This window comes from Dunckerocampus dactyliophorus, chromosome 4 (assembly GCF_027744805.1).
Source record: "Dunckerocampus dactyliophorus isolate RoL2022-P2 chromosome 4, RoL_Ddac_1.1, whole genome shotgun sequence".
NCBI lineage: Eukaryota > Metazoa > Chordata > Actinopteri > Syngnathiformes > Syngnathidae > Dunckerocampus > Dunckerocampus dactyliophorus.
The window spans coordinates 31,397,944-31,421,667 of record NC_072822.1 but is presented as its reverse complement, the minus strand read 5'-3'; the positions used below and the strand labels follow the sequence as shown (position 1 = coordinate 31,421,667).

The 23,724-nt window shown below is 46.5% G+C and overlaps 1 protein-coding gene across 1 annotated transcript; it reads right to left on the bottom strand.

The window, feature by feature from the left end:
• Positions 1–334: 334 nt before the first annotated feature.
• LOC129179237 (gastrula zinc finger protein XlCGF8.2DB-like) lies at positions 335–5,808 on the bottom strand. The gene is made up of 2 exons (XM_054772212.1): positions 5,562–5,808; positions 335–2,954 (listed from the first exon to the last, which is right to left on the bottom strand). Exons 1-2 carry the CDS (start codon positions 5,737–5,739, stop codon positions 2,095–2,097), a joined length of 1,038 nt encoding a protein of 345 aa, XP_054628187.1. The 5' UTR covers positions 5,740–5,808; the 3' UTR covers positions 335–2,094.
• Positions 5,809–23,724: the final 17,916 nt, after the last annotated feature.

Sequence of the window (23,724 nt, the reverse complement as noted above, 5' to 3'; positions counted from 1 at the left end):
GCAGGTCGGTACAGATGCTTGTGCAAGCGACGGGTTAAATATGTCAGCAAGCACATCAGCCAGCTCTGATGAGCAAACCCAAAGTGCACGTCCTGAGATGTTGTCTGGGCCTGTTGCTTTTCGTGGGTTTGTGTTGTTTATACATGTACTGTATAATTCCACACGTGTTCAAGGAACATATGAGGCACTGATGGCCAACGCTCCTCCAGCAGCCTGACTGGTTGGCGCCATGATTCCACAGACGTCGCGGCCTTTGGTCAACATCACAACATGTGTCTCGACCGGGTAAGGAAAGAACCCAACCTGGAGACAACAGGTTGACATGATGGTTTGTAAACCCTAGAAGTCTAACTGAACCAAGTCTGACTAATTGTCATCGTAAAAGTTTGCAAGATTAGAACGAGTCCCATACACAGGATTAAACCACTTGTCATTCAGTTTTATTACAAATTGACACAACACAAACACATTTTAATTGTCACTGATGTACCACTACTACTACTACTACTACTACTACTACTACTACGAATAAGTACAGATGTGGTCGTCAGGTTTAGCACTACAACCATTCCTCAGACGGAGGAAGCTGCTTAAGACAGTTTCACTGTTGAAGCTAATCCTGCTAAAGCCACTTCCTTGCGTCAGTTCAGCAAACGTATTAGTCTCCTTATGCACTGCGTGTACCTATGTAGGCTATATATATGTACACTTCCTGTATTCCATGTACATGTTATGCTCTGCTATCACATATCACATAAGAGCTGCAACTAACCATTATCCTTAGTCAACTAATCTGAAGCTTGTTGTTTCGATCGATGTGAAGCAAAGGCAAAATTAGCTAGCGGTAGCAAAAAACACCCGTCAAAGCTGATGTGCGCGGATATCTTGTTTTACCTAAAACACAAAGATAACAGCTAGGCTTTCAAGGATGACGAAGGAAATCCAATGATACTCACATGTATTTACATTTTCAAATAAAAAAACAATTTGTGAAAAACCAAAACACTTGTTTTTTGGATAATGGACAAACTGTTGCAGCTCTACACATACAGGTATTTATTAGTTACTATCAACTTTAGCCTCGTTTACAGAATTGGCGCCATCCCTCAGGTCAACAAACATGGCGGTGTGTGAGAGAGAGGATGCTTACAGTGATTACACGTAAGATTTGAGTGACGTGTCAATAGTTTCCAAGGAGGAAGAAATATTTGGAGAAACAGAACTTTGAGAACATGGACTTAAGCCTGAAGAATGTAAATGACTCTGGAGTTCCTTATCCTTCAATGATTCTTTTAAATTGGCTTCTTAATGAGTGTAAAGGGGTCTTTATAGCTCCCCACTGTGGACATATGGCTGTGAAAAGATGTTTATATCACATGTATAATGCTTTGCAGTCTTGTCGCTATCATGGATTAGTGTTTAGAAGACATTATGTAAACAAGACATGACTTACTCTGTTCTATAGCAATTTTGACGTAGTGGTCATTCTTCCTTGTTTTGATGATTTTTTCCTGCGTACAGGCGGAATAGCAACCTTTTTCAAAATGCGTACTTTCAAGCCAAATGCTTCTCGTCAAGGTGTTCCTACAAAGCAGCCATGATCACTGCAAAGAACAGAACTGGAGGTGGGCGTCCATCTGTCTCCGGTTCTCTGCACTTGCTTCGTCCATTGTTGTCTTAAAGCTTCCCCTCTTGGAAAAGAAAAGAAACTTAGAGTATGACTGGGATGCCATGAACATCCAGAGGCAACACGGCAGTTTGGCATGACCTGGAGAAGCGTTTGTTTACTCCGCTTTAGCTGAGAGGCGCCCCCCCCCCCATGACGTCACTTCTGGAAATGAGGCCGAACAGCGAGAGCTAGCTCGTCATGGGTGGCGCCGTCAATTATAAATGTCATTTTTGCTAGTTTACCTTTGGCTTTGAAAAACGGAACAATATGGAACACAATTCCAAACACTACATAACATATTTAGCAACGCTGATCAATCATGTCAGGACCCGATGCATGGGGTGTGAAAGTTGTACTGTATGTTCACATGCTGTTACGTGTGAAAAGTTTTCTTATCGGATCCACTTTTCCCACAAACTGAGCATCTAAAAGGTTTTTTCCCCAGCATGCGTGCTCATGTGGGATTCCATGTTCGACTTTCGAGCAAACTCTCGACCACAAACTGAGCAACAAAACGATCTTTGCCGCGTGTGTGTTTTCGTGTGTTTCCCCATATTAGTTTTGTCAGAGAATCTTTTGCCACACACTGAACAACTGTAGGGTTTCTCTCCTGTGTGCGTTCTCATGTGTGACAGCATTGACTCCTTTCGAGAGAATCGTTCGCCACAAACTGAGCAACTAAAAGGTTTTTCTCCAGTGTGTGTTCTCATGTGGAAAATCACTTGCACCTTTTGAGAGAATCTTTTATCGCAAACTGAGCAACTAAAGGGTTTTTCTCCCGTGTGCGTTCGCATGTGTCGCGTCAAATGGCTCTTTTGTGTAAAGTTTTTCGAACAAAGTGAGCATGTAAAATGTTCTCCTGTGTGTGTTCTCATATGTCCAGTCAAGGTGCTCCTTTTACCATAGCTTTTATCACAAACGGAGCAGCTCAGCTGTTTTTTACCCGTCTTCTTTTCCGGGAAAATCCTCCTATCGCCTTCGCAGTCTGTATTGCTGCTCAGAGGTTCTCGGGTGCGGCCCCTGTCTTCATCCTCAGGAGAGTGTGACGTTGTGTCGTCGTTCTCAGGTAGCGGAGCTAAGAGGTTGTCTGCTTGTGGTTTGTCTTCAATCTTCACAGAGACGACAGTCAGTGGCAACGTGGTGAGATCGGCCTCCTCCAACCCGAGAGGACGCTCTCCCTCCTGAGTGATCCAGAGTTCCTCCTCTTCCTCTTTCATGCGGGGGAGCAGGGAATCCCCCTGTGGCTGAGGGGGACGTTCTTGACGACCAATCATCCGCTGGTGGTCTGCGGGAAACAAACACACTTCAGCTCAGACGTGTCGTTTTCTTATTTTCCCCACAATTTCTTGATGCATCGTAGGTCTAGCTACATGCACAACATTTTTTGAAAGTTTCACTAATTATGCAAAAACAGTAATCAGTGGAAGGGGCCCTATTTCCAACTTTTCAGACGTAAATTGAATGAAAACTATGAACAGCGTGACTATTCTGCCGAGCGAAAGCCTAAAAAGAGTAACGCAGTGCACTTGAGCTCGCCATCACGCACAGGAAAGGTGACAGACAACCGGTTGTGCATTGTTCTGTGTGTGCTGGATGAGCAAACATGTATTTTTCATGACAATGTCATGCATTAAGAGCGTTTACATCTGAAAGATTTCATGGATACTGTGTGCTAAATGAGAGCTGGTCTTCTTACATGCTGCTGTGGCTGATTTGTGCATTTTATGAGCTATCAGACAATTTGCTCCTTGACTGGATGCACTATATGTGCAGTTAATGCAGTATAAGCAATGGCAGCAGATATGTTTGCATATAATAAGTGTCAATTCAAATGTAGCCGTGATATGACATGTACATCATTTGGTTAGCAGTCACGTGATTTTCACTAAATAAACAGCTGCCACTACAACTACAATGACATCAAAACATCAATAAAACGTCACACAAACTTCAGAATAAGTGTAGAGTAATCCCTTGTTGATGGCGCTCACTTGGTTCCAGACCGCCGTGGTAAGTGAATTTCCGTAAAGTTGGATTCCTTCTTTATAAATGAAATATTTTCACAGTTATGGCATAGAAAACCTGTTTGCCACCTTCTAAATATGCTATTTTAACACGATTAGAGCCCTCTAGACAGTAAATAACACCCCTATAGTCACCTTTACACTCCTATTACCCAATATAGTAGACATAATAGGAGAAAATAAGACATAGAAAGTCTGTTTATCACCTTCTAAATACGTTTTTTTTTTAACATGATTACAGCCTTCTAGACATGGAATAACACCCCAACAGTCACCTTGACACTCCTATTACCCAATATAGTAGACATAATCATTTAAGACAGTTCACCCTGTAGGAGTAAACGTGTATCACCGCCTTATCGTGGTGGAGGGGTTTGAGTGATCCTAGGAGCTATGATGTGTGGGGCTATATGCCCCTAGTAGGGTCTACCAAGGCAAACAGAGTGATTCAGAAGACCCTAAAACAAACACAACAGGGACCTCACGAAGAAGTCACACGGGATCTCCCCCTCGTGGACCCACCACCTGCGGGGGCAAGCATAAGGGTCCGGTGCAAAGTATTTTGGTGAGGGCTTCCGGGCACGCCCAGCTGGGAGAAGGCCCAGGGGCAGACCTAGGACACGTCGGAGGGATTCTGTCTCACAGCTGGCCTGGGAACGCCTCGGTGTCCTCTGGGTGGGACTGGAAGAGGTGGCCGGGGACCGGGAAGTCTAGACTTCCCTAATGAGACTACTGTCCCTGCGACCCGGACCTGGATAAGCGGAGGAAAATGGATGGATGGAGCTTGTAGGGGAACAGAATGGGTGGTGGACAGGAAGTGACGTTGGGGGTCCAGAGTTGAGTTTTAGCTTGTTGTGGGCTACGTCTACAACAGTATGTTATGATTATGATTCATCCATTCATCTTCTATGCCGTTTATCCTCAGTAGGGTCGCGGGGGTGTGCTGGAGCCTATCCCAGCTGACTTTGGGTAGACGCTGGACTGGTGGCCCTCCAATGGCAGGGCACATACAGTATAGACAAACAAGCGTTCACGCTCACATCCATACTGTACCCGTGGGCAATGTAGAGTCTCCAGTTAACCTAACATGCATGTTTTTGGAATGTGGGAGGCAGCCGGAGTACCCACTCAGCGAGAAAACCCACGCACCCACGGGGAGAACATGCAAACCCCAACATGCTAACCACTAGGCCACCGTACGGCCCTTATTATTACGATGTTATTATTGTGTATAATTATTGTATTATTATTGTTGTGCTCTGATAATAAACGCTGCGTGCGTGCGACACCGTGTTGCTTTTTACCGCCAGCTCACGCAACACGCTGTGCAACTTTTGAGTGAAATCAGGATGGAGGCTCCCGGCTCACCTTTACCGTCAATACGCACGTTCAACAGCAGCAGGACACGTCAGGCCTTCAAAGTAAGACGCCGCATCCTGTCTAATTGTACCAACAAAACAAGGGTGTCAAAAAATACATTCCAATTGGCTGACACTCCATTAGAAAAGTTAGCCAAGCTACTTAACTGGTGGGCTAACCTGTCCAACGATGTGTTGCCCCAAAGCAGCGTGCATGGCTGCACTGACACACAATGTCAACTTTTTCCCGCGTTATTTCGCCGTGCTTTTGTCAATATTCAGACAAAAGCCGAACACTTAACGCAGCTGTGTAAGAACCTCCCTTTGACTTGACCAAATTACACTGACCATGATACCATTCATAAAAGCAATAAGACGCTGTCTATAGACGCCGTTCATCGGCCGCCATCTTGGACGATACACTCACGGTGCTGTGTGATGTCTCACCGGCTCCTTGTATTGGCGACACAAAGTACTTTAAATAGTGAAGCAGAGAGTCAGTGAGCGTACCTTCGACGCGTAACATAATATGCGTCTTGTACACAGCTTCCAGTTGTTGTCGACGCAGCTCGTTCTCCTCTCTCGTTCGAGAAAGTTCCTCCTCGTACGACGCGAGCGTTCTTTCAAACAGCGCCAATATTTCGTCGGCCGCCGCCATCAGACGCTCCTTCACCATCTCTCTCAACATTTTGATGGGGTCTTGTAGCGAGCAAACGACTCGAAAACGTCGCGCTTCGAGCTCTCGTCCGTGCGGCGGTGGTGCTCAAGTACAGCGATGTGTCGTTCACGAACGAATCGGCTCCGAGGGCCTGCTCGCGTCGCTGGAAGCCGATAGTTTTGTTCCCCCTCGTCTTTCTGTTAAATATCATTGCGAATATCATTGGTCAAGATGTATGGCGGCGTCTCTGGGTCCACACTGAGCAGGGGGAGGGGCGAGGTTAAACACGCTGCGGCGCTCTTAGAGCCGATTCGTTGGTGAGAAATTTGCATGAAGAGTTTTGACCTGTTTTGACTTGTCGATTGAGATGGCTCCTTGTTTTGGTGTTTTATTTTAATATACATTGTAATTTTTTTGTAGCTGCTATATTGATGTTTAAATAATAAACATTTGATATAATGTATTTTTTACATTAGTAATTAATTTTCTACATTTGATAATACATTCAAATCTGAGGAGCCACTTGGGAGCCGAAAGAGCCAGGTCTTTTTAGTGAGCCGAGCCAAAAGAACAGGCTCTCTAAAAAGAGCCGAAATTTCCATCACCACAAACGTCCGACTTGCTACTCTTCTTCTACGGAGGTTTTCTGGAAACACAGGCGTCCGTGATGTCCGTGACGTCACACCGCTGCCACCTTGCGGCCGCGTTGGAGACTGCGCAGGATGAAAGAAGACGAGCAAAATCGTCTTGACTGCAAAGAAGGTGCCCAACACAAACATGGAACACAATAATAAAATAAAATACATTATAAAGAAACTATTATTAAAAACGAAACAAAGAATGACAAAAAATGGGCTATTGTATACTTAAAAAAATAATAGAAAACCTAGTTTTTGCATGTTTAATGTGAGTGGCGAGTTGTCCCACTTTACACTGTACACCAGCGTGGTGCCCGCGGGCACCAGGTAGCCCCCCAAGACCACATGAGTTGCCCGCAAGCCTGCCACGGTCACATTGACACAAGCCCCCAAATAGCTGTTCTTGGCTATGCCTGCTGCTGACTAGCAGCTCCTAAACCAAATTTTAGCTCCCAGTTCAAAGCAAAAAAATCAGCCTTCTCCCTCTCGACAAAAAAATCAGCCGAGCGACGGCCGAGGTACCACTGTATAAATGACAATAAACACCTGCCGTTCTCCAGTACCTTCTGGCAGGTGACAAGTCGGACATGCATTGTATTGTATTGTATTGTATGTACTTTATTTATCCCACAGCGGGGAAATTTACTTGTTACAGCAGCAAGACAAGTAAAGAGAACAGTGTAAAGAAAGCATAGTGTCTACAACATGGTTCAGGTGGTGCAGGTGTTGTAGAGCCTGACAGCGGTCGGTATGAAGGACCTGCGGAACCTCTCCTTCTTACACCGTGGGTGTAACAGTCTGGTGCTGAAGGAGCTGCTCAGGGAAACAACAGTGTCATGTAGCGGGTGAGAGGTGTTGTTCATGATGGATGTCAGCTTAGCCAACATCCTTCTCTCCCCCACTTCCTCCACAGAGTCCAGAGGACCGTCCAGGACAGAGCTAGCTCGCCTGATCAGTCTATTGATCCTGCTCCTGTCCCTGTCCGTGCTGCCCCCTCTCCAGCAGCCCACAGCATAGAAGATGGCTGAGGCCACCACAGAGTCATAAAAGGTCCGTAAAAGAGTCCTGCACACACCAAAGGACCTCAGTCTCCTCAGCAGATGAAGGCGACTCTGGCCCTTCTTGTAGAGGGCGTGGGTGTTGACGGACCAGTCCAGCTTGTTGTTAAGGTGAACACCCAGGAATTTGTAGCTGTCTACCAACTCTATGTCCGCTCCCTGGATGTTCACCGGTGTGAAGTGAGATGTTTTCCTCTGGAAGTTAATGATCATCTCCTTTGTCTTGCTGGTGTTGAGCTGCAGCTGGTTAAGCTCACTCCAGCTGACAAAGTCCCTGATGACCGTCCTGTATTCCAGATCATTCCCCTCTGAAACACAACCAACGATGGCTGTGTCGTCGGAGAACTTCTGGATGTGACACTGTGTGGAGTTGTGTGTGAAGTCCGAGGTGTAGAGGGTGAAGAGGAAAGGGGAGAGCACCGTACCCTGAGGGGCACCTGTGCTGCAGAGTACCATGTCAGACACACAGTGACGGAGCCTCACATACTGTGGTCTGTTGGTGAGGTAGTCTATAACCCATGCAGTCAGGTGTTGGTCTACTCCCACACTCTCCATCTTCACTCTGAGTAGTGCCGGCTGGATGGTGTTGAAGGCACTGGAGAAGTCAAAAAACATGACCCTCACAGCGCTCCCGCTGTCCTCCAGGTGTAGCAGTGATCTGTGCAGCAGGTAGATCACTGCGTCGTCCACTCCGATCCGAGGCCGGTAAGCAAACTGCAGGGGGTCCAGCTGAGTGCCCACCAGGGGTCGCAGGTGCTGCAGGATAATCCTCTCCATGGTCTTCATCAGGTGAGAGGTCAAGGCAACAGGCCTAAAGTGGTTAGGCTCCTTGGGACGTGGTGTCTTTGGGACCGGGACCGGGATCGGGAATGCGCACACCAATCGCACGTCAAAAAAACAAGGATCCGCAGGAGGTCAAATCGAGGCAACTGGACTCTTGACTGGTCCGAGCGGGGGCGGACTTCCCATTAGACCAAGACAAGCATTGCCTAGGGCCCCCGTGCGAAGCAATCAAACTTGTTGGCGTGGAATTACCTCAGTGTATCGGACAAGACACAAAAGGCGAGTGGAAAAAAGCAGAACAAAAATGGCGTTCATCAACTCTCACAGAACGCAGTAGCTCTAGATGCAGCTATGTGACGCCTTTCAGCACAAAGATGAGTATTAAAGCGGTCAACTACATTAAATGTTGCTTAATGACAGTCACTCATTCACCAGCAGGATTTGAAGTATACTTTATTGATTTCAAAGGCAATTACAACATCCAGTAGCACATATTGGAATAACGTGTGAAATGCTGTATCACGGCACGGCGCCCCAGCAGCCACCGCAGCGCAGCAACCACAAGCCCCCGTGGCGGCACGCGGGCCATCTGCAGTACCGGCACCGCCCCCCGGAGACTGCCGAATCCCCCCCCAAGGGCACAGTGGCGCCCGCGGCACGTGTTAGTCCAGGGGAAGCACCGCAAGTCGCACCCCCCGGCGCAAGCGCCGGCATCAACAGACCCCAACGCGCCACCCCAGGGTAACGCAGGCGAACCAGACAAAGGCATCCCATAAGCCAGGCCACCCCGGGAGAGCCACCACGCCGCGACGGCCATCGGACAGGTCCACAGCCACACCCCGACCCTGGCAGGCAGGCACTGCGGAACAGGCACGAGGCAACCCAATCCAGCCCGTCCCACCCGTTTATGTGATAAGGTGTGATTGTGTCTATTATGCAATTAAAAAAAAAAAATAATAAAATAAAATAAAAGAGGACAGCTATGAAGAGCTGTTCTCTGTGTCCCTGAGGGGTGTATCTGTATGCATGTATATGATAGGGGTGTATGTGGATGATAGCTAATGATGCAATTAAAATCGGGGGACAGCTGCCGCTCAGTGGGCCTCTCACCTGACCAGCCCCACCAAACCCTAAGTGTCTACTGTGCTATTAAAATTGGGGGGCAACAGGTCAGTGGCATGGCAGGGGCAAAGGAGCCCCTGCAAGGCAACTCCCCCCCAACCACGTAGGCCACCCCCCAAAGTCGTATATGTATGTGAGGTGGTGCAGTGGAACAGGAAGGACGGGGGCCCCACATGCCCACACCCCAACGCCGCCCAAACCGCCAAACACCACGGACCAGCCACACACCCCAAGGCAGACCCGACCGCCACCAGAACAGCGGGAACCGTGCCCACGCGGCCCCCGCATACCACAACGGCCGCCAAGGGAGCAACACTACGGTGACCACAAGAGAACCGGACCCCACATAGAGCGGCGCATGGCCACACCCACGAAGCACGCGAGCCAGAGGGGCCAAGAAGGGACAGAGAAGCAAGCACCGCACGACCGGGCCCATGAGAGGAGCGACCCCCCCACCCGGCCCCCAAGCAAACGCCCCAGCCCGCCCCACCCCCCACCACGCCGCAGACCGGCCACCACCCCACCCCCCGCCCATCCACCAACATGCCAAGGGAGAAACCCCGGAGGGAGGAAGACAACCACCAGCCAGGAAGCAGAGACTAGCCAGACACCAGCAAGTAGCTGGGACCGGCCGGCCCCCACACCCTACATCGGACGCCTCCACGCGGCAGCCGAGTCGGAGGGCCCAGGGCAGATCCCGCCCCACCCCCAGAGGCAAAAGAGGCCGAGGGAGAGCCAGTCCTCACACACTCATCGTAGTCATCTATTCTATGGTCTGAGCAGTGTGTACAGATGTTAGAGTCAGTTAAGCCCATTCTAAACATTCTATGTCCTGTGTAGTGTACTCTATGAAGGATTTTAAACTGAATCAGCTGTAGGTTGGGATTATTGATTAACCGAGAAGCATTGAGACATACCTGCTTCCAGAATTCAGGGTCACAGCTTGTAGATAAATCTGAGCTCCATTTGGAGATTGGAACGCCGATTGTGTTGTCGTTTTTTGAAAGTAGAACATATAATTTAGATAATGTTTTAGGGGCAGATATTTTTAAAAATTGGTCAATAGTGGTATTGCTTTCCTATGATATAATCCTGAAACTTGCTTTAATTAGAGATTTAATTTGTATGTATTCAAGAAATTTGTTATGATTTATTCCATACTGTGTAACAAGGTCGTTAAATGAGATAAAGTTGTTTCCTAGAATTATATTTTTCATACAACTTATTCCTTTTTCGTGCCATGTTGGGAAATGTAATGGTTTCTTTTTAAGCAAGATGTCAGGATTATTCCAGACGGGAGTGTATTGGCAAGGAGTGAGCGAGAATTTTGTTATTTTTAGAAATTCCCACCAAGCTGTCAGAGTAGTGCTTATATTTATACTTTTAAAACAATTATTTTTCCGGAGGATTTGGCTAATGAAGGGCAGATTACAAATTGGTATTTCATGGCTAAGTGATTGTTCGATGTCTAGCCATAAATAATCCAATGGGTTAGGTTTGATCCATTTTAAGATATACTGTAACCTGTTTGCAAGGAAGTAGTTGGGGAAGTTTGGGAGTTCTAAGTCCCCATATTCTTTAGATTTTTGTAATATTTTGAGACTTATTCATGCTGGCTTATTTTTACAAAGAAATTTATTTATATATGAATCTAATGACTTGAACCAAATTATAGATGGTTTGGTGGGGATCATGGAAAACAGACAAGTAACCTTTGGTAAGATCATCATTTTCACGGTGGATACTCTGCCTGTAAGTGAGATGGGGAAGGTTCTCCAACGCGCAAGATCATCCTCTATTGACTTCAATAGTGGAGTATAATTCAAGCGGATCAGGTCTGACAGGTTGGAGGAAATGTTAATACCCAAATACTTAATGTTCCCTGAACACAGTGGTATAGAGGGGGTGCTCTGGAAACCAAAGTTAATGGGCAGTACTGTGGATTTAGGCCAGTTAATGGAGTAATCTGAGAAGGTGCTATAACTGTTAATGAGTGAGATAGATTCGTGAAGTGAAGCATGTGAATTATCTAGGAAGAGTAATACATCATCAGCATAAAGGCTTATCTTATGATGAACATTTGTGGTGTGGATCCCTTTAATATTTATATGTTGTTGAATTGCAGCTGCAAGAGGTTCGATAAAGATAGCAAATAGTGAAGGAGAGAGGGGACACCCTTGCCTAGTACCTCTTTGTAAAGTAAATTCTGGAGAGATGTGATTGTTGGTCCGAACAGAGGCCTTTGGGGTGTTATCTAGTATTTTAATCCATGTTCTAAATGAATCTCCAAAGCCCAATTTTTGTAGTGTTGCAAAGAGAAATTTCCAGTTTACTCTGTCAAATTTGCATATTATTTTAAGATCTGCATTAATCAGTGAAATTGGACAATAATTGGAAGGTAGTGTTGGGTCCTTATCCGGTTTCACGAGAACCACGCTGAAAACCCACAGCATTTCCGTGTGTGGAATTTAAATTATGGAACGGATTGAGTAAGGAACTCAAACAATGTACAGAGATGAGCAAATTTTTTTTTTAATAGGAAAAAAAAAAGGTTTTTTTTTATACATATTTATTTTATGTATATATATATGTATATATACTGTATAGTATATATAAATATGTGTGTGTATACATATATATATATATATATATATACAAACATTTTTTTGTCTTGCTGTTATTTATTATGTATTATTATTCTGATTATCACAGAAAACATGACATGGAATGCAGGAAGTGAACAACAGGTGCTGTACTACATGTAGAATGGATGGGGGGTAGGATTAAATAAGCTTTGCTTCTTCCTACTCCTTTTGGGCATGTGGAACTGTGAAAGAATGATTCATGAGATGTATTCCATTGCAACCTTCATGTTCAAATAAACTAAACCAAACCTAACCAAACCAATCTTTGACCCCAAACGAAACAACTGAAAGGTTTTCCATTGTGTGTGTTCTCATGTGTAATTCCAAATCTGTCTTTGCAGCAAATGTTTTACCACAAACTGAGCAACTAACATATTTTTCTCCCGTGTGTGTGTTCTCATGTGTGTTGTCACACTTGACTTGTGACAGTAACTTTGAACACAAACCGGACAACCAAAAGGTTTTTCTCCTGTGTGTGTCCGCATGTGTTGCACCAATTTATACCTGTAAGGAAAGCTTTTAGCACAAACTGAGCAGGTAACAGGTTTTTTACCTGTCTTCTTTTTAGAGCATTCAAAGTGTTTGTTGTCAGCGTGAGTCCTCATATCACCTTCCAAGTCTGTATCGCTGCTCAAAGATCTTCATCCTCAGAAGAGCATGACATTGTGTCACTATAGTGAAGCTAGGAGGTTGTCTTTTTGTTTCTGCTCTTCATCTTGAATCTTCACAGGGACACCACTTTGTGGCAACTTAGGGAGATCATGCTCCTTCGCCCCGAGAAGATGTTCTCCCTCCTGAGTGGTCCAAAGTTTATCGTGTTCCTCTTTAAAGTGCGAGGGCTGTGGATCCCCTTTCTTCAAAGTGGAGTTCCCCTCTTGTGACTGAGGGTGGCAGTCTTCTTCACAACCCATCAGCTGCTGGACATCTGAAGGACACAACCAACGTAAGGACTCAGGTGGTTTGTCTTCATGGTCTTCAGTCTTCACAGAGACACGAGTCAGTGGCAACTTGGTGAGACCATCCTCCTCTCGCCCTAAAAGATGCTCTCTCTCCTGAGTGATGCAGAGTTCATCCTCTTCCTCTTTTACATGGGGGGAGTGGAGCTCCATCCATGCAGCTGAGTGGGATGTACTTCTTGACAACCAATCAGCTGCCGGACGTCTGCAGGACACAAACCACGCAAACACCCTTTAGCTCAGACATGACCCTTGAGTTGTTTTGCCTGGAACTCGTAAGACACTTTCTTCTATGTATTGTATGTGTGTGTAGTGTTTCATGGACATTAATGGGGTCTCTCGACCGAAAGATGGATCGCTGTTTATATGACTTCGCAGAGACTGGGAGATAAAAAAATGTATCAAATTTGTTTATGTACATTCAGACACTATAAAACTAACCTAATGTTTTCAGTGCCAAAAACCTGGTGGACATAAAACAGTCACAAGTGTGATGGTGAATAAATAAATAAATGTCTATATTTGTCGTTAAACTATGGAAAAGAATGTGCCATTTGCATTTTCATCGCTAAGTAGCTTCACCAGAAGGTAGAAGGGTGTCATGAGTTGGTGTGCTGCTCTGCTGCCATCTAATGTTTTTTTGTCGCAGCGCACCTGCCCAATAGGGGAGGATCTCAGACACATCTATGTTGGACTATTTAAGCTCTGCTTCTATGTTCAGTCATTGCCGGATTGTCTCGTGTTTTTGCCTTGTATACCTTTCCATGTTTCTGGCCTCGCCTAAGTTTTGTAAGTACAGTAGTACCTCGCATAACGTAAACCTCCTTTTACGTAAATTCCACTGAACGTAAAGAATTTATGTAAAGTTTTTGCATCGTATTACGGAAGAAATTCCATATACACTAAGTCCCCTAGTAACGAACATCCGACGTGCGAACATTTGGAGATACGAACACAAGCCGACTGGTCTATAGTTTCATGTGTTTTGCCTTATAAGTCCATATTTATACTGCTACATGCTTGACCGGCAAACCCATATTTATGCTGATGTATGTGCCAAGGAACCATCAAGTTCCTTGGCACATACATCAGCGAGGACCTCACCTGGTCTCACAACACCCAACAAATCATCAAGAAGTCCCAAAGGAGACTGTAATTCCTGAGGAGACTGAAGAAATTTGGCATGTCCCCCAAAATCCTGAGTTGCTTCTACAGATGCACTATGGAAAGTGTCCTTACCGCCTCCATCACTGTTTGGTACGGTAACTGTACAACACGTGATAGGAAGGCACTCCAGCGGGTGATCAAGACCTCACAGAACATTGTTGGGGCAGCCCTCCCCTCACTGCAAGACATTTATAAAACTAGAGTCCTACGAAGAACACACAACCTCATCAAGGACAGCACACATCCACAACACTCATTATTCACACTCCTACCGTCAGGCAGACGCTACAGGAGTTTGAAGTCCAGGACCACAAGGCTGGCGAACAGCTTTTACCCACAGGCCATCAGGCTTCTCAACGAAGCACTCACACATGCCACAGGCAACACACGCACACACTCATAGCACTTTATTTATTTATTTATTTGTATTGTCTCTTCTGTTGTTGTTGCTTAATTTATTGGTATTTATGTTTCTTCTGTTCTTATTCATTTTCTTGTGTTTTTTTCTTTCTTTCTTTTTTGGGAGAATGAACAGAAAAAGAATTTCATTGCATAGCAGAACCACCTGTTTTACTGTGCATATGACAATAAAACTCTTGAATCTTGAATACTGTACATGCTTGACCAGCAGAGGGCACTGTGGCACTGCTAATGGGACCAACAGATACAGGAAGACGAGGAAGAGGAGAGTTTTATGAAACAACCCGGACAGAGCGTGTGATTAAAGTTTATGAAGAGTTAATAGGTCTGCTTAATTCTACACCACCCACAGAACACTACCTCTTTTAGAAGAGTCTAACGCCGACGACCATTTGTCCTTTTTTTTCCAATAACTCCTCCTCCTCCTCCACAACAACGTATGCTCGACCACTCCTCTTCAAAGGTAAATAACATTTATCATTACGTATTATTATATCATTTTTATTATTGTTTTTTTCATTAATTATCCTCGTTTAATATTACTACTGCATCCAAACTCATATTCTACTCATAAACTCATACCACCTGAACCATGTTGTAGACACTATGCTTTCTTTACACTGTTCTCTTTACTTGTCTTGCTTGCTTGCTGCTGTAACAAGTAAATTTCCCCGCTGTGGGATAAATAAAGTACATACATACATACATACATACAGGTATTTACATACATACACATATACTGTATATGTATACACGTACATGTAGCACCTATATCATTGGTAATATTACCTTTTCCCCGACTTAAGAACAATTTGACTTAAGAACGGTCGTCTGGAACCAATTGCGTTCGTTAGTTGGGGACTTAGTGTAAAACGTCAAGTTGGTGCAAGTTTTTTTTTTTCAATCAACTTTATTAATGCCTCAAGTTCAGACTAACACTTGGTGAAGTCTTCTGACGTTTCACACTCTCATTGGCTGATTTACGGGGCACCGACTCCGCTCTCATCTCATTGGCTGATTATCGGGGCACCGCCTACGCTCTCATCTCATTGGCTGAAGCAAGTACGTGAGTTTGTGTGAGAGACAGCTTGTCCCTTCAACCTCCCTTCCTCTTCGTAGTTCCCCTTAAACTAACGTAAACAATTAAGTTAAGTTCCAAATTAAAATTTTGCACACAGCATTATTGTGTAGTGCGTGTGCATTTGTCTGTGAGACCAGCTGACTCTTAGACTCTTTGAGTCGCGTTTCGACTCAGGCTAGTCCTCCTCCTCCTCCTCCTCCTTCCTGCCTCCACTTGTGCTCCTGATCAAGATATCTCGTGAACGGTAAGATTGTTTTTGTTTTTCAGTTTTATTCATTTTCAGTAATCTTATTTATTACCTTATTTTATATATATATTTATATATATATATATTTTATATTGTTACTCTACTATGTTTATGCTAAAGTTTTCTTATATTTTCCCACCATATTTGGTGGACTTTGAATATTTTGAAGTACCAAAGGGGTGAGTTTGGGAAGATCTTGGAACGGATTAAGCTATTCACATGTATTTTACGCTTCATATAACGTAAAAACCCTATAACGTAAAGGTTCTCGGAACAAATTATTTACGTTGTAGGGGCGTTTACTGTACCTCAAGTTCAGTTTCTGTCTGCTTTTTTGCAACAGTGTATTTTTGTTCTCTTCACGTTTTTGCTCCTGCGTATTTTTCCGTGGCAGTGATTTTTTTGTTATCGTGTTCTCCTAGTTTTTCAGCATCTACCTTCATTATATTTTTGTGCTTTTCTGTTTTCCTGCCTGTTAGTTGTGCAGCGCCTTTAGTTACTGTAGTTTACTGTGGTGGCCGTGCCAGGGGTTTATGTTTTGGACTGTTATATTTATATTTTTGTAATAAAACTTTGTATTTCTACACTGGTGTCTTCTCTGCATCTTGGAATCCAGTTATCGGCTGTGTGCGTATCCGTGACAAAGGGTAGTCTGTCGCGGCCAGCCTGGTTGTTGAGGCGGCGGTGCCAGTGTCCTCCACATCGTTGCTGGTGTGGATGAAGATGATACTGTTCTAAGTTTCTAAGTTTGTATCTCGTAGCCTGACGGGGAAACGACTTGCCATATTTGTGAGTGAATTCTTTGACGGGGAATCGACTTGAAATGTACGCCCGTGGCCATATAAGAAGAGTGCTTTTGCTTTTAACAGTCTTTTAATTCCCTAACCAACCATCCCAAACATATTTTGCTTTGTAACATAACAACAAATAACAAAAAATGCAATTATTACAAGTTTGCTTTGGGAACTGTCTTTTACCCTATGAGCTGTGACCCTTGCCTTTTATACAAGCGGTTGTTTTGCTCTTCCTTTTTCATTTGTCTTTCACATTCTTTGTTCTACTCTGACTTGGGGGGTATTGTGAGATGCGAGTTTAGTGGGTTAGCGAGCTGTTTTGAGTGGAAAGCCGGACTTGCGTGTTCAGCAAAGGCAGCCCTCTTTTAAAGAAGTTGTATCGCCATGGTAACTCAGGCTAAGCTCATAGCCTGGTAGGGACCAGGTTATTTCCAGGTTTCAGTTTAAAATTGGCTATGAAATTGCCACTGTTTCACTGTTTAATTAATTCAGAGATGGCGTCACCCTTTTTTGAGAACCTATGTGTCAGGATTAGCATACTGCTCTGCTGCCCTCTATTGTTCTTTTGTTGCAGCACATCCTCTTCACCTGCTGGGGCCCTAATTGAGGCACCTTCAGCTCATCTGGCACTCTTCTTAGGCCTCAAGCAGACTTCCATTCGGTGCCAGATTGTTGCCAACCTTGCCAACTCAGGCTCCTCGCTGCAGTGCTCCTCAGCTCTAGTTGTGCTACCTTAAACTTGCTATTGCTAATCCTGTCATCTCCCTGCCCATCTATCTACCGGCAGCGTGAGTGTTTTTCTGTTTTTCTGTCTCGCCTCCTTATCCGCCAGCGTGCACTCCATTCACCAGCATTTGGAGGGTGTACCTCCTCCGGGGCTCTCCCAAGGCACAGGACGAGATCCCAGCCTGCTAGCGGCCAACTCGCCGCTGCCACCGGACACACCTCCTGCGCCGTGCCGCGATCCCAGCATACCTCCATCACCACGGTACTCAGGGGAGTCTCGGTCTTGTGAACAATTTTTGCACAAATGCTCGCTAGTGTTCGACCAACAGCCTGGCACATACGCCACCGACCAGTCGAGAGTAGCTTACACCATGAGCTTACTCACCGACAAGGCGGCCCCATGGTCGATAGCCGATAGCAAGGCTCAGCCGGCCGTGCGCTCCTCCTTTTCTCTTTTTTTATCTGAGATGCGGAAGGTCTTTGACCACCCCGTAAAAGGCATTGAGGCTGGGAGTCGGCTTCTCGACCTCAAACAGAGGAACAGGTCGGTAGCAGCTTTTTCTATCGACTTCCGCGTGTTGGCCGCCGAGAGCGGCTATGATGTTACGGCACTCTGCGGAATCTTCCGCAAAGCGCTCCACCTACGCGTTAAGGATGATCTCACCGCAAGGGACAACACTTCCAGCCTGGATCAGCTCATCAATCTCGTGGTCCAACTGGACAACTGTTTGAGGGAACGGGACCGCGAGCACCAGGAGGAGCGGTATCAAGGAGGACCACGCCGCATCAGGACACACCAGGCCGGAGAGGATCGGTATGTCGATAAGACGAAGCAGGAATCCTCAGCTACATCCACAGAGGAACCCATGCAGCTTGGTGGACGACGCCTCTCCTCTGCAGAGTGACCCCATCGCCGACGTCTACACCTCTGCCTCTAGGGGGGATGATCACCGTCTGCCACGGTGTCCCGACAGACCATCGCATCGATCCAAGTCTCCACCAGACACGGACAGGTCGGCGGAGCCGATATCACCCAGGGATCGACCCTCAGGGAGGAATCGATCCAGCTCACCGGTTTGTGAGTATATGAGCGTGGGATTAATTAAGAAGGCTTCACCGCCGAACTTGTTAAGACTTCAGCTACCTGGAACTCTTAAGGGAGGGGGTAAACAGGTCTCTATCATGGCTTCAGTGGACTCGGGGGCTGACATTAGCTTTCTGGACTGTAATTTTGACTCCCTGGACCTTCAACTGTCTGGTAATCATCATGAGTCTATTCGATTTAACATTATTTCGTCGTAGTCTGCTCCGGTGGTTCTGGGCTTAACCTGGTTGCGCTTACATAATCCAACTTTTGACTGGAGTCACAATAAGATTGTTACCTCGGGTAGCAATTGCTACGCCGGCTGTCTTTGCTCGGCTACACCCTGGAGTCCCTTACCTAAACCTCAGGCCGAACTTATAGACCTGTCAGGAGTTCCCGAGGTTTACCATGACCTCCAGGCAGCCTTAAGGAAGGACTCCGCCCACAGTTTGCCTCCTCACCGTCAGGAAGTAATTTGATACTATAGTCATTGGGGCCTATGACTGTAGTATCAAATTACTTCCTGACGCACCTCTTCCTAGCGCTAAGCTGTACAATGTTTCTGGACCCGAACAAGAGGCCCTTAGAAATTACATCACTGCGTCGCTAGCTGTGGGTCTCATCCGCCCGTCCTCGTCTCCCCTGGGGGCGGGTTTTTTTTTCCTCGCTAAGAAGGACGGGTCTTTCCGTCCTTGTATCGACTACTGAGCCCTTATTGACATAACTATCAAAAATAAGTATCCCTTGCCTCTCGTGGACTCGGCGTTCTTCTCTCTAAATGCCGCCAGTTACTTCACTAAGCTAGACTTGCGCAGTGCCTAACACCGGGTACGCATACTGGAGGGGGATGAGTGGAAAACGGCGTTCAACACCCCGTTAGGCCATTATGAATACCTCGTCATGCCATTTGGCCTCACAAACGCTCCCGCCGTATTTCAATGCCTCATGAACGATGTGCTTAGGGACATGATTGGTCAATTTTGCTTTATATATTTGGACAACATACTCATTTTTTCTCATTCTCTTCAGGAACACATTCAACACGTTCGCCAAGTTCTCCAACGCCTCCTCGAAAACCGCCTATTCATCAAAGCCAAAAAATGCGAATTCCACTCCACCTCCGTCAGCTTCTTGGGGTTCATAGTGGAGAAGGACAAGCTCCTAGCCGATCCCGCCAAAGTACAGGCGGTGGTCGATTGGCCTTCTCCTACAACAAGGAAGCACTTGCAGAGGTTCCTAGGGTTTGCTAACTTCTAACGTAGGTACATCCGCGACTTCAGTGTCAAGGCGGAACCTCTGACTAGGCTTACATCGGTGAAGGTACCGTTCGTGTGGACCCCGGAAGCGGAGAGGGCGTTCGTTAAACTTAAAACACTATTCACATCCGCACCAGTATTAACCCATCATGATCCTTCTCTACAGTTCATAGTGGAGGTAGATGCGTCAGATGCAGGAGTGGGCGCCGTCCTCTCCCAGAGATCCCCAGTCGACCAGAGGCTGCACCCGTGTGCATTCTTCTTGCGTCGCCTCACACTAGCCAAACGCAATTATGACGTGGGGAATCGAGAGCTGCTGGACATCGTGCTGGCGCTGCAGGAGTGGAGGCATTGGCTGGAGGGCACGACCAAGCCATTCGTGGTCTTCACTGACCACAAGAACTTGTCTTACATACTTTCCGCACAGAAACTTAACCCCCCGACAAGCACGCTGGTCACTGTTCCTCACTAGATTCACCTTCTCCATAACCTACAGGCCCGGATCTCGGAGTACCAAGCCAGACGCCCTCTCAAGGATCTTCTGCCCGGCGGAGTCCGACAAGAGGACTGAGTCCATCGTACCTGTGGCCAGGGTGTTGGGGGCGGTCCAGTGGGAGGTGGAGAGACGCATTACCAAGGCAACGGCTGGCACGGAAGCACCCAAGGGGTGTCCACAAGGACTAGACTTTTTGTGCCATCTAACCTTCGATCTGAAGTTTTGCAGTGGGCCCATGCAACCAAGGTGTCCTGCCACCCAGGAGCCCAACACACTCTATTCCTGGTGGCTCAGAGGTTCTGGTGGCCATTCATGTCCGCGAGTGTCAAGGAGTACGTTGCAGCCTGCTCTGTCTGTGCTCGGAACAAGTCCTCCCACCAACCTCCAGTGGGTCTGCTCCAGCCACTCCCGGTGCCATCACGACCCTGGTCCCACATCGCCTTGGACTTCGTTACGGGGTTACCTCCCTCTTCTGGTAACACCGTCATCCTAAACATCGTTGAGCGGTTCTCAAAAATGATCCACCTTGTCGCCCTACCTAAGCTGCCCTCCTCCCTTGAGACTGCCCGTCTCCTCGTCAGGCATGTGTGTTCCGCCTCCATGGCATCCCAGTGGACATCGTATCCGACAGGGGACCCCAGTTTTCCTCCCGTGTTTGGAGGAGCTTCTGCAGGGCTCTGGGGGCCAGTGTCAGTCTTACATCAGGGTACCACCCACAGTCCAATGGCCAGACAGAGCGGGCAAACCAAGACATGGAGGCAGCACTTCGTTGCATGTGCCACCGGCATCCCTCCTCCTGGTCGGCGCATCTCGCCTGGGTCGGGTAGGCCCACAACTCCCTTGTCAGCGCGGCCACAGGTATGTATGTCCCCCTTCAAGTCTGCCTTCGGCTACCAGCCGCCACTGTTTCCCTCCCAAGAGGCTGAGGTCGCCATTCCTGCAGTTCACCAGCACCTCCGGCGGGCTCACCGCATCTGGCGAGAGACCCGGACTGCCCTTTCCCGCACAGCGGAGCACAACAAACAGATGGCAGACAGACACCGCATCCCGTCACCCGCTTACCGTCCAGGCTAGGAGGTCTGGCTATCATCCCGGGACATACCTCTGGCTGGGACATCCAGAAAGATGGCTCCAAGATTCGTGGGACCATATGTAGTGGACTCGATCATTAACAAGTCCTCCGTCAGGCTGGAGCTCCCTCTATCATTGAGGATTCATCCCGTCTTCCACGTGTCTCATCTCAAGCCAGTAATCACCAGCCAGCTGTGTCCTCCGGCCGAGGCTTCTCCTCCGCCTCCGCCCAGCTTATACGGTGAGAGCCATCTTGGATGCGAGAAAGAGAGGGGGGGTGCAGCACCTGGTGGACTGGGAGGGATATGGACCCGAGGAGCGCTCCTGGGTGGCCCGGTCCTGCATCCTTGACCCGTCCCTCATCCGAGAATTCCACTCATCCCACCCCAAAAAGCCAGGTATGCCGTCAGGGGATGCATTATGAGAGGGGGGGGGATACTGTCAGGATTAGCATGCTGCTCTGCTGCCCTCTATTGTTCTTTTGTTGCAGCACATCCTCTTCACCTCCTGGGGCCCTAATTGATGCACCTGCAGCTCATCTGGCACCCTTCTTAGGCCTAAAGCAGACATCCATTCGGTGCCAGATTCTTGCCAACCGTGCCAGCTCAGGCTCCTCGCTGCAGTGCTCCTCAGCTCTAGTTGTGCTACCTTAAACTGGCTATTGCTAATCCTGTCATCTCCCTGCCCGTCTATCTACCGGCAGCGTGAGTGTTTTTCTGTTTAGCATTTTGCCTGCTTGGTTTTCAGCAGTGTCTTTTTGTTCTTGGACTTTAGCATTTTACTCTGCCTGGTTTTCGGCAGCTTTCTTAGTTTAGTTATCTATTTTTCCCCGTGTGCATTCCGGGTGATTTTGTATTTTTTTACTTTTGCTATTTATTACTCCTGCCTTGTAATAAATAGTCCTTTGTACCACATCCTGCTCTCGCGTCTTGGGATCCGAGTTCCGGCTGACGCTGAACCCTAACACTATGAGGTTCCTGATGAGACATGGACAAAAACAAAATAGCAAAGAGCGTTCGCTGATGATATCATCCATCAATAAGCGAGACAGATTTTCAGCCAAGGGAATACGCTAGCTATGCACACTCGAGCACCAAAAATAAAATGCAATGTGAAATATTAATAATTAGTGTTAGCAGATGTGTCACAGGAGTCCTTGCGTGACTACTCAGCCCGCTAGTCTTTTCATATTACAATGTTTGCTGGAGGAATAAATGCTCTGAGGCACCAATCAACTGCATTAAAACACAGTTTTATTAAAAGGAAACAACTTTAAAAGTCGCCACGAATTACGTCACATGCAAAACACTCATCTCGTCGTCACAACGAGATGCAGCAGATTAAAATATTTCATGAAACTATAAAATCAAAAACGAAAGATGTTGGTCAACTATATTTATTTTTTTTTTAAATGTGTAAGTGTTAACATGTCAAAGTTGTGCAATGTTGAGCGTTGATAAATGAAAAGACTAGTAGGGTATAGTTTTTATAGTAATCAGTGTGAACTTGCGCATTCACACTCTGCATGCTGGCATGCCAGCAGTCCCAGCGGCGACAGTGTTGCTTTCAGAAGTCATGATTTTTTGGGACCTCCTCATAACGCTCCATAATAATTACGTGCTAATTTTAAGTAAAATACACTGGCTGGTATCGTTTCACTTTTCAGCGGAACTAGAATAATATGATGTCAAACGGCCCTTTCATTTGAACGCACACTTAGCACAAAGCAAGTTGATAACCACGGTTGCGGGACCAATTATGTCTGATTGTGGTTGTTAGGTTTTGTCGAGTTGCAGCTTGAGCACAAAGCCTGGGTTTGTGGAGCCACTTTTGCTCCCTTGAACTCCGCTGCCTTCGTCAAGCTAAAAATCAAGGTGGCTCTTGTTTACTTGCTCAGCAAGGTCGCCTAAGTTCTCACCGTCTCTCTTTCGGGGAGTAAAAAAAGCGTTGTTGGAAATGTCAACTCGCTCAATGTTATCTGTGGTTTGGGCTTTTTCTCCGTTGATGATTTGCTGGGAGTAGGTGGATCTGATTCTCTCCCACTTTCTCTTTGACTGAACGTCGCCATCTTAGCATAGCAGTGGTCCATCACGTCTTCAATTTTCACTTCAAGTGCTGCAACCTCAACTTCCGTTTCGTGGTCTTTGGGAAAAAAAACAAATTGTTGAGTTATTTGTTGCTATAGTTGACGTAAATCTATATACACTAGGTCCCCAACTTACGAACATCCGACTTGCAAACATTCGCGGATACGAACACAAGCCGACTGGTCTATATTTTATTTTATTTTGCCTTCTAGTCGCTCCATCAGTATTTATACTGCTACATGCTTGACCAGTAGAGGGCACTGTGACACTGCTAATGGCACCAACAGAGGCTGGGCAGAGAAAGCTAAATGGAAAGCTAAATTGTAGCTGTATGATACAACTCGGACAGAGCGTGTGATTAAAGTTTATGAAGAGTTAATAGGC

Coding starts and splice junctions, on each gene's coding strand:
- LOC129179237 (XM_054772212.1), bottom strand. CDS start 5,739: ATGTTGAGAGAGATGGTGAAGGAGCGTCTGATGGCGGCGGCCGACGAA. Junction 2,955..5,561: donor TATTATGTTACGCGTCGAAG/GTACGCTCACTG, acceptor TGTTTCCCGCAG/ACCACCAGCGGATGATTGGT.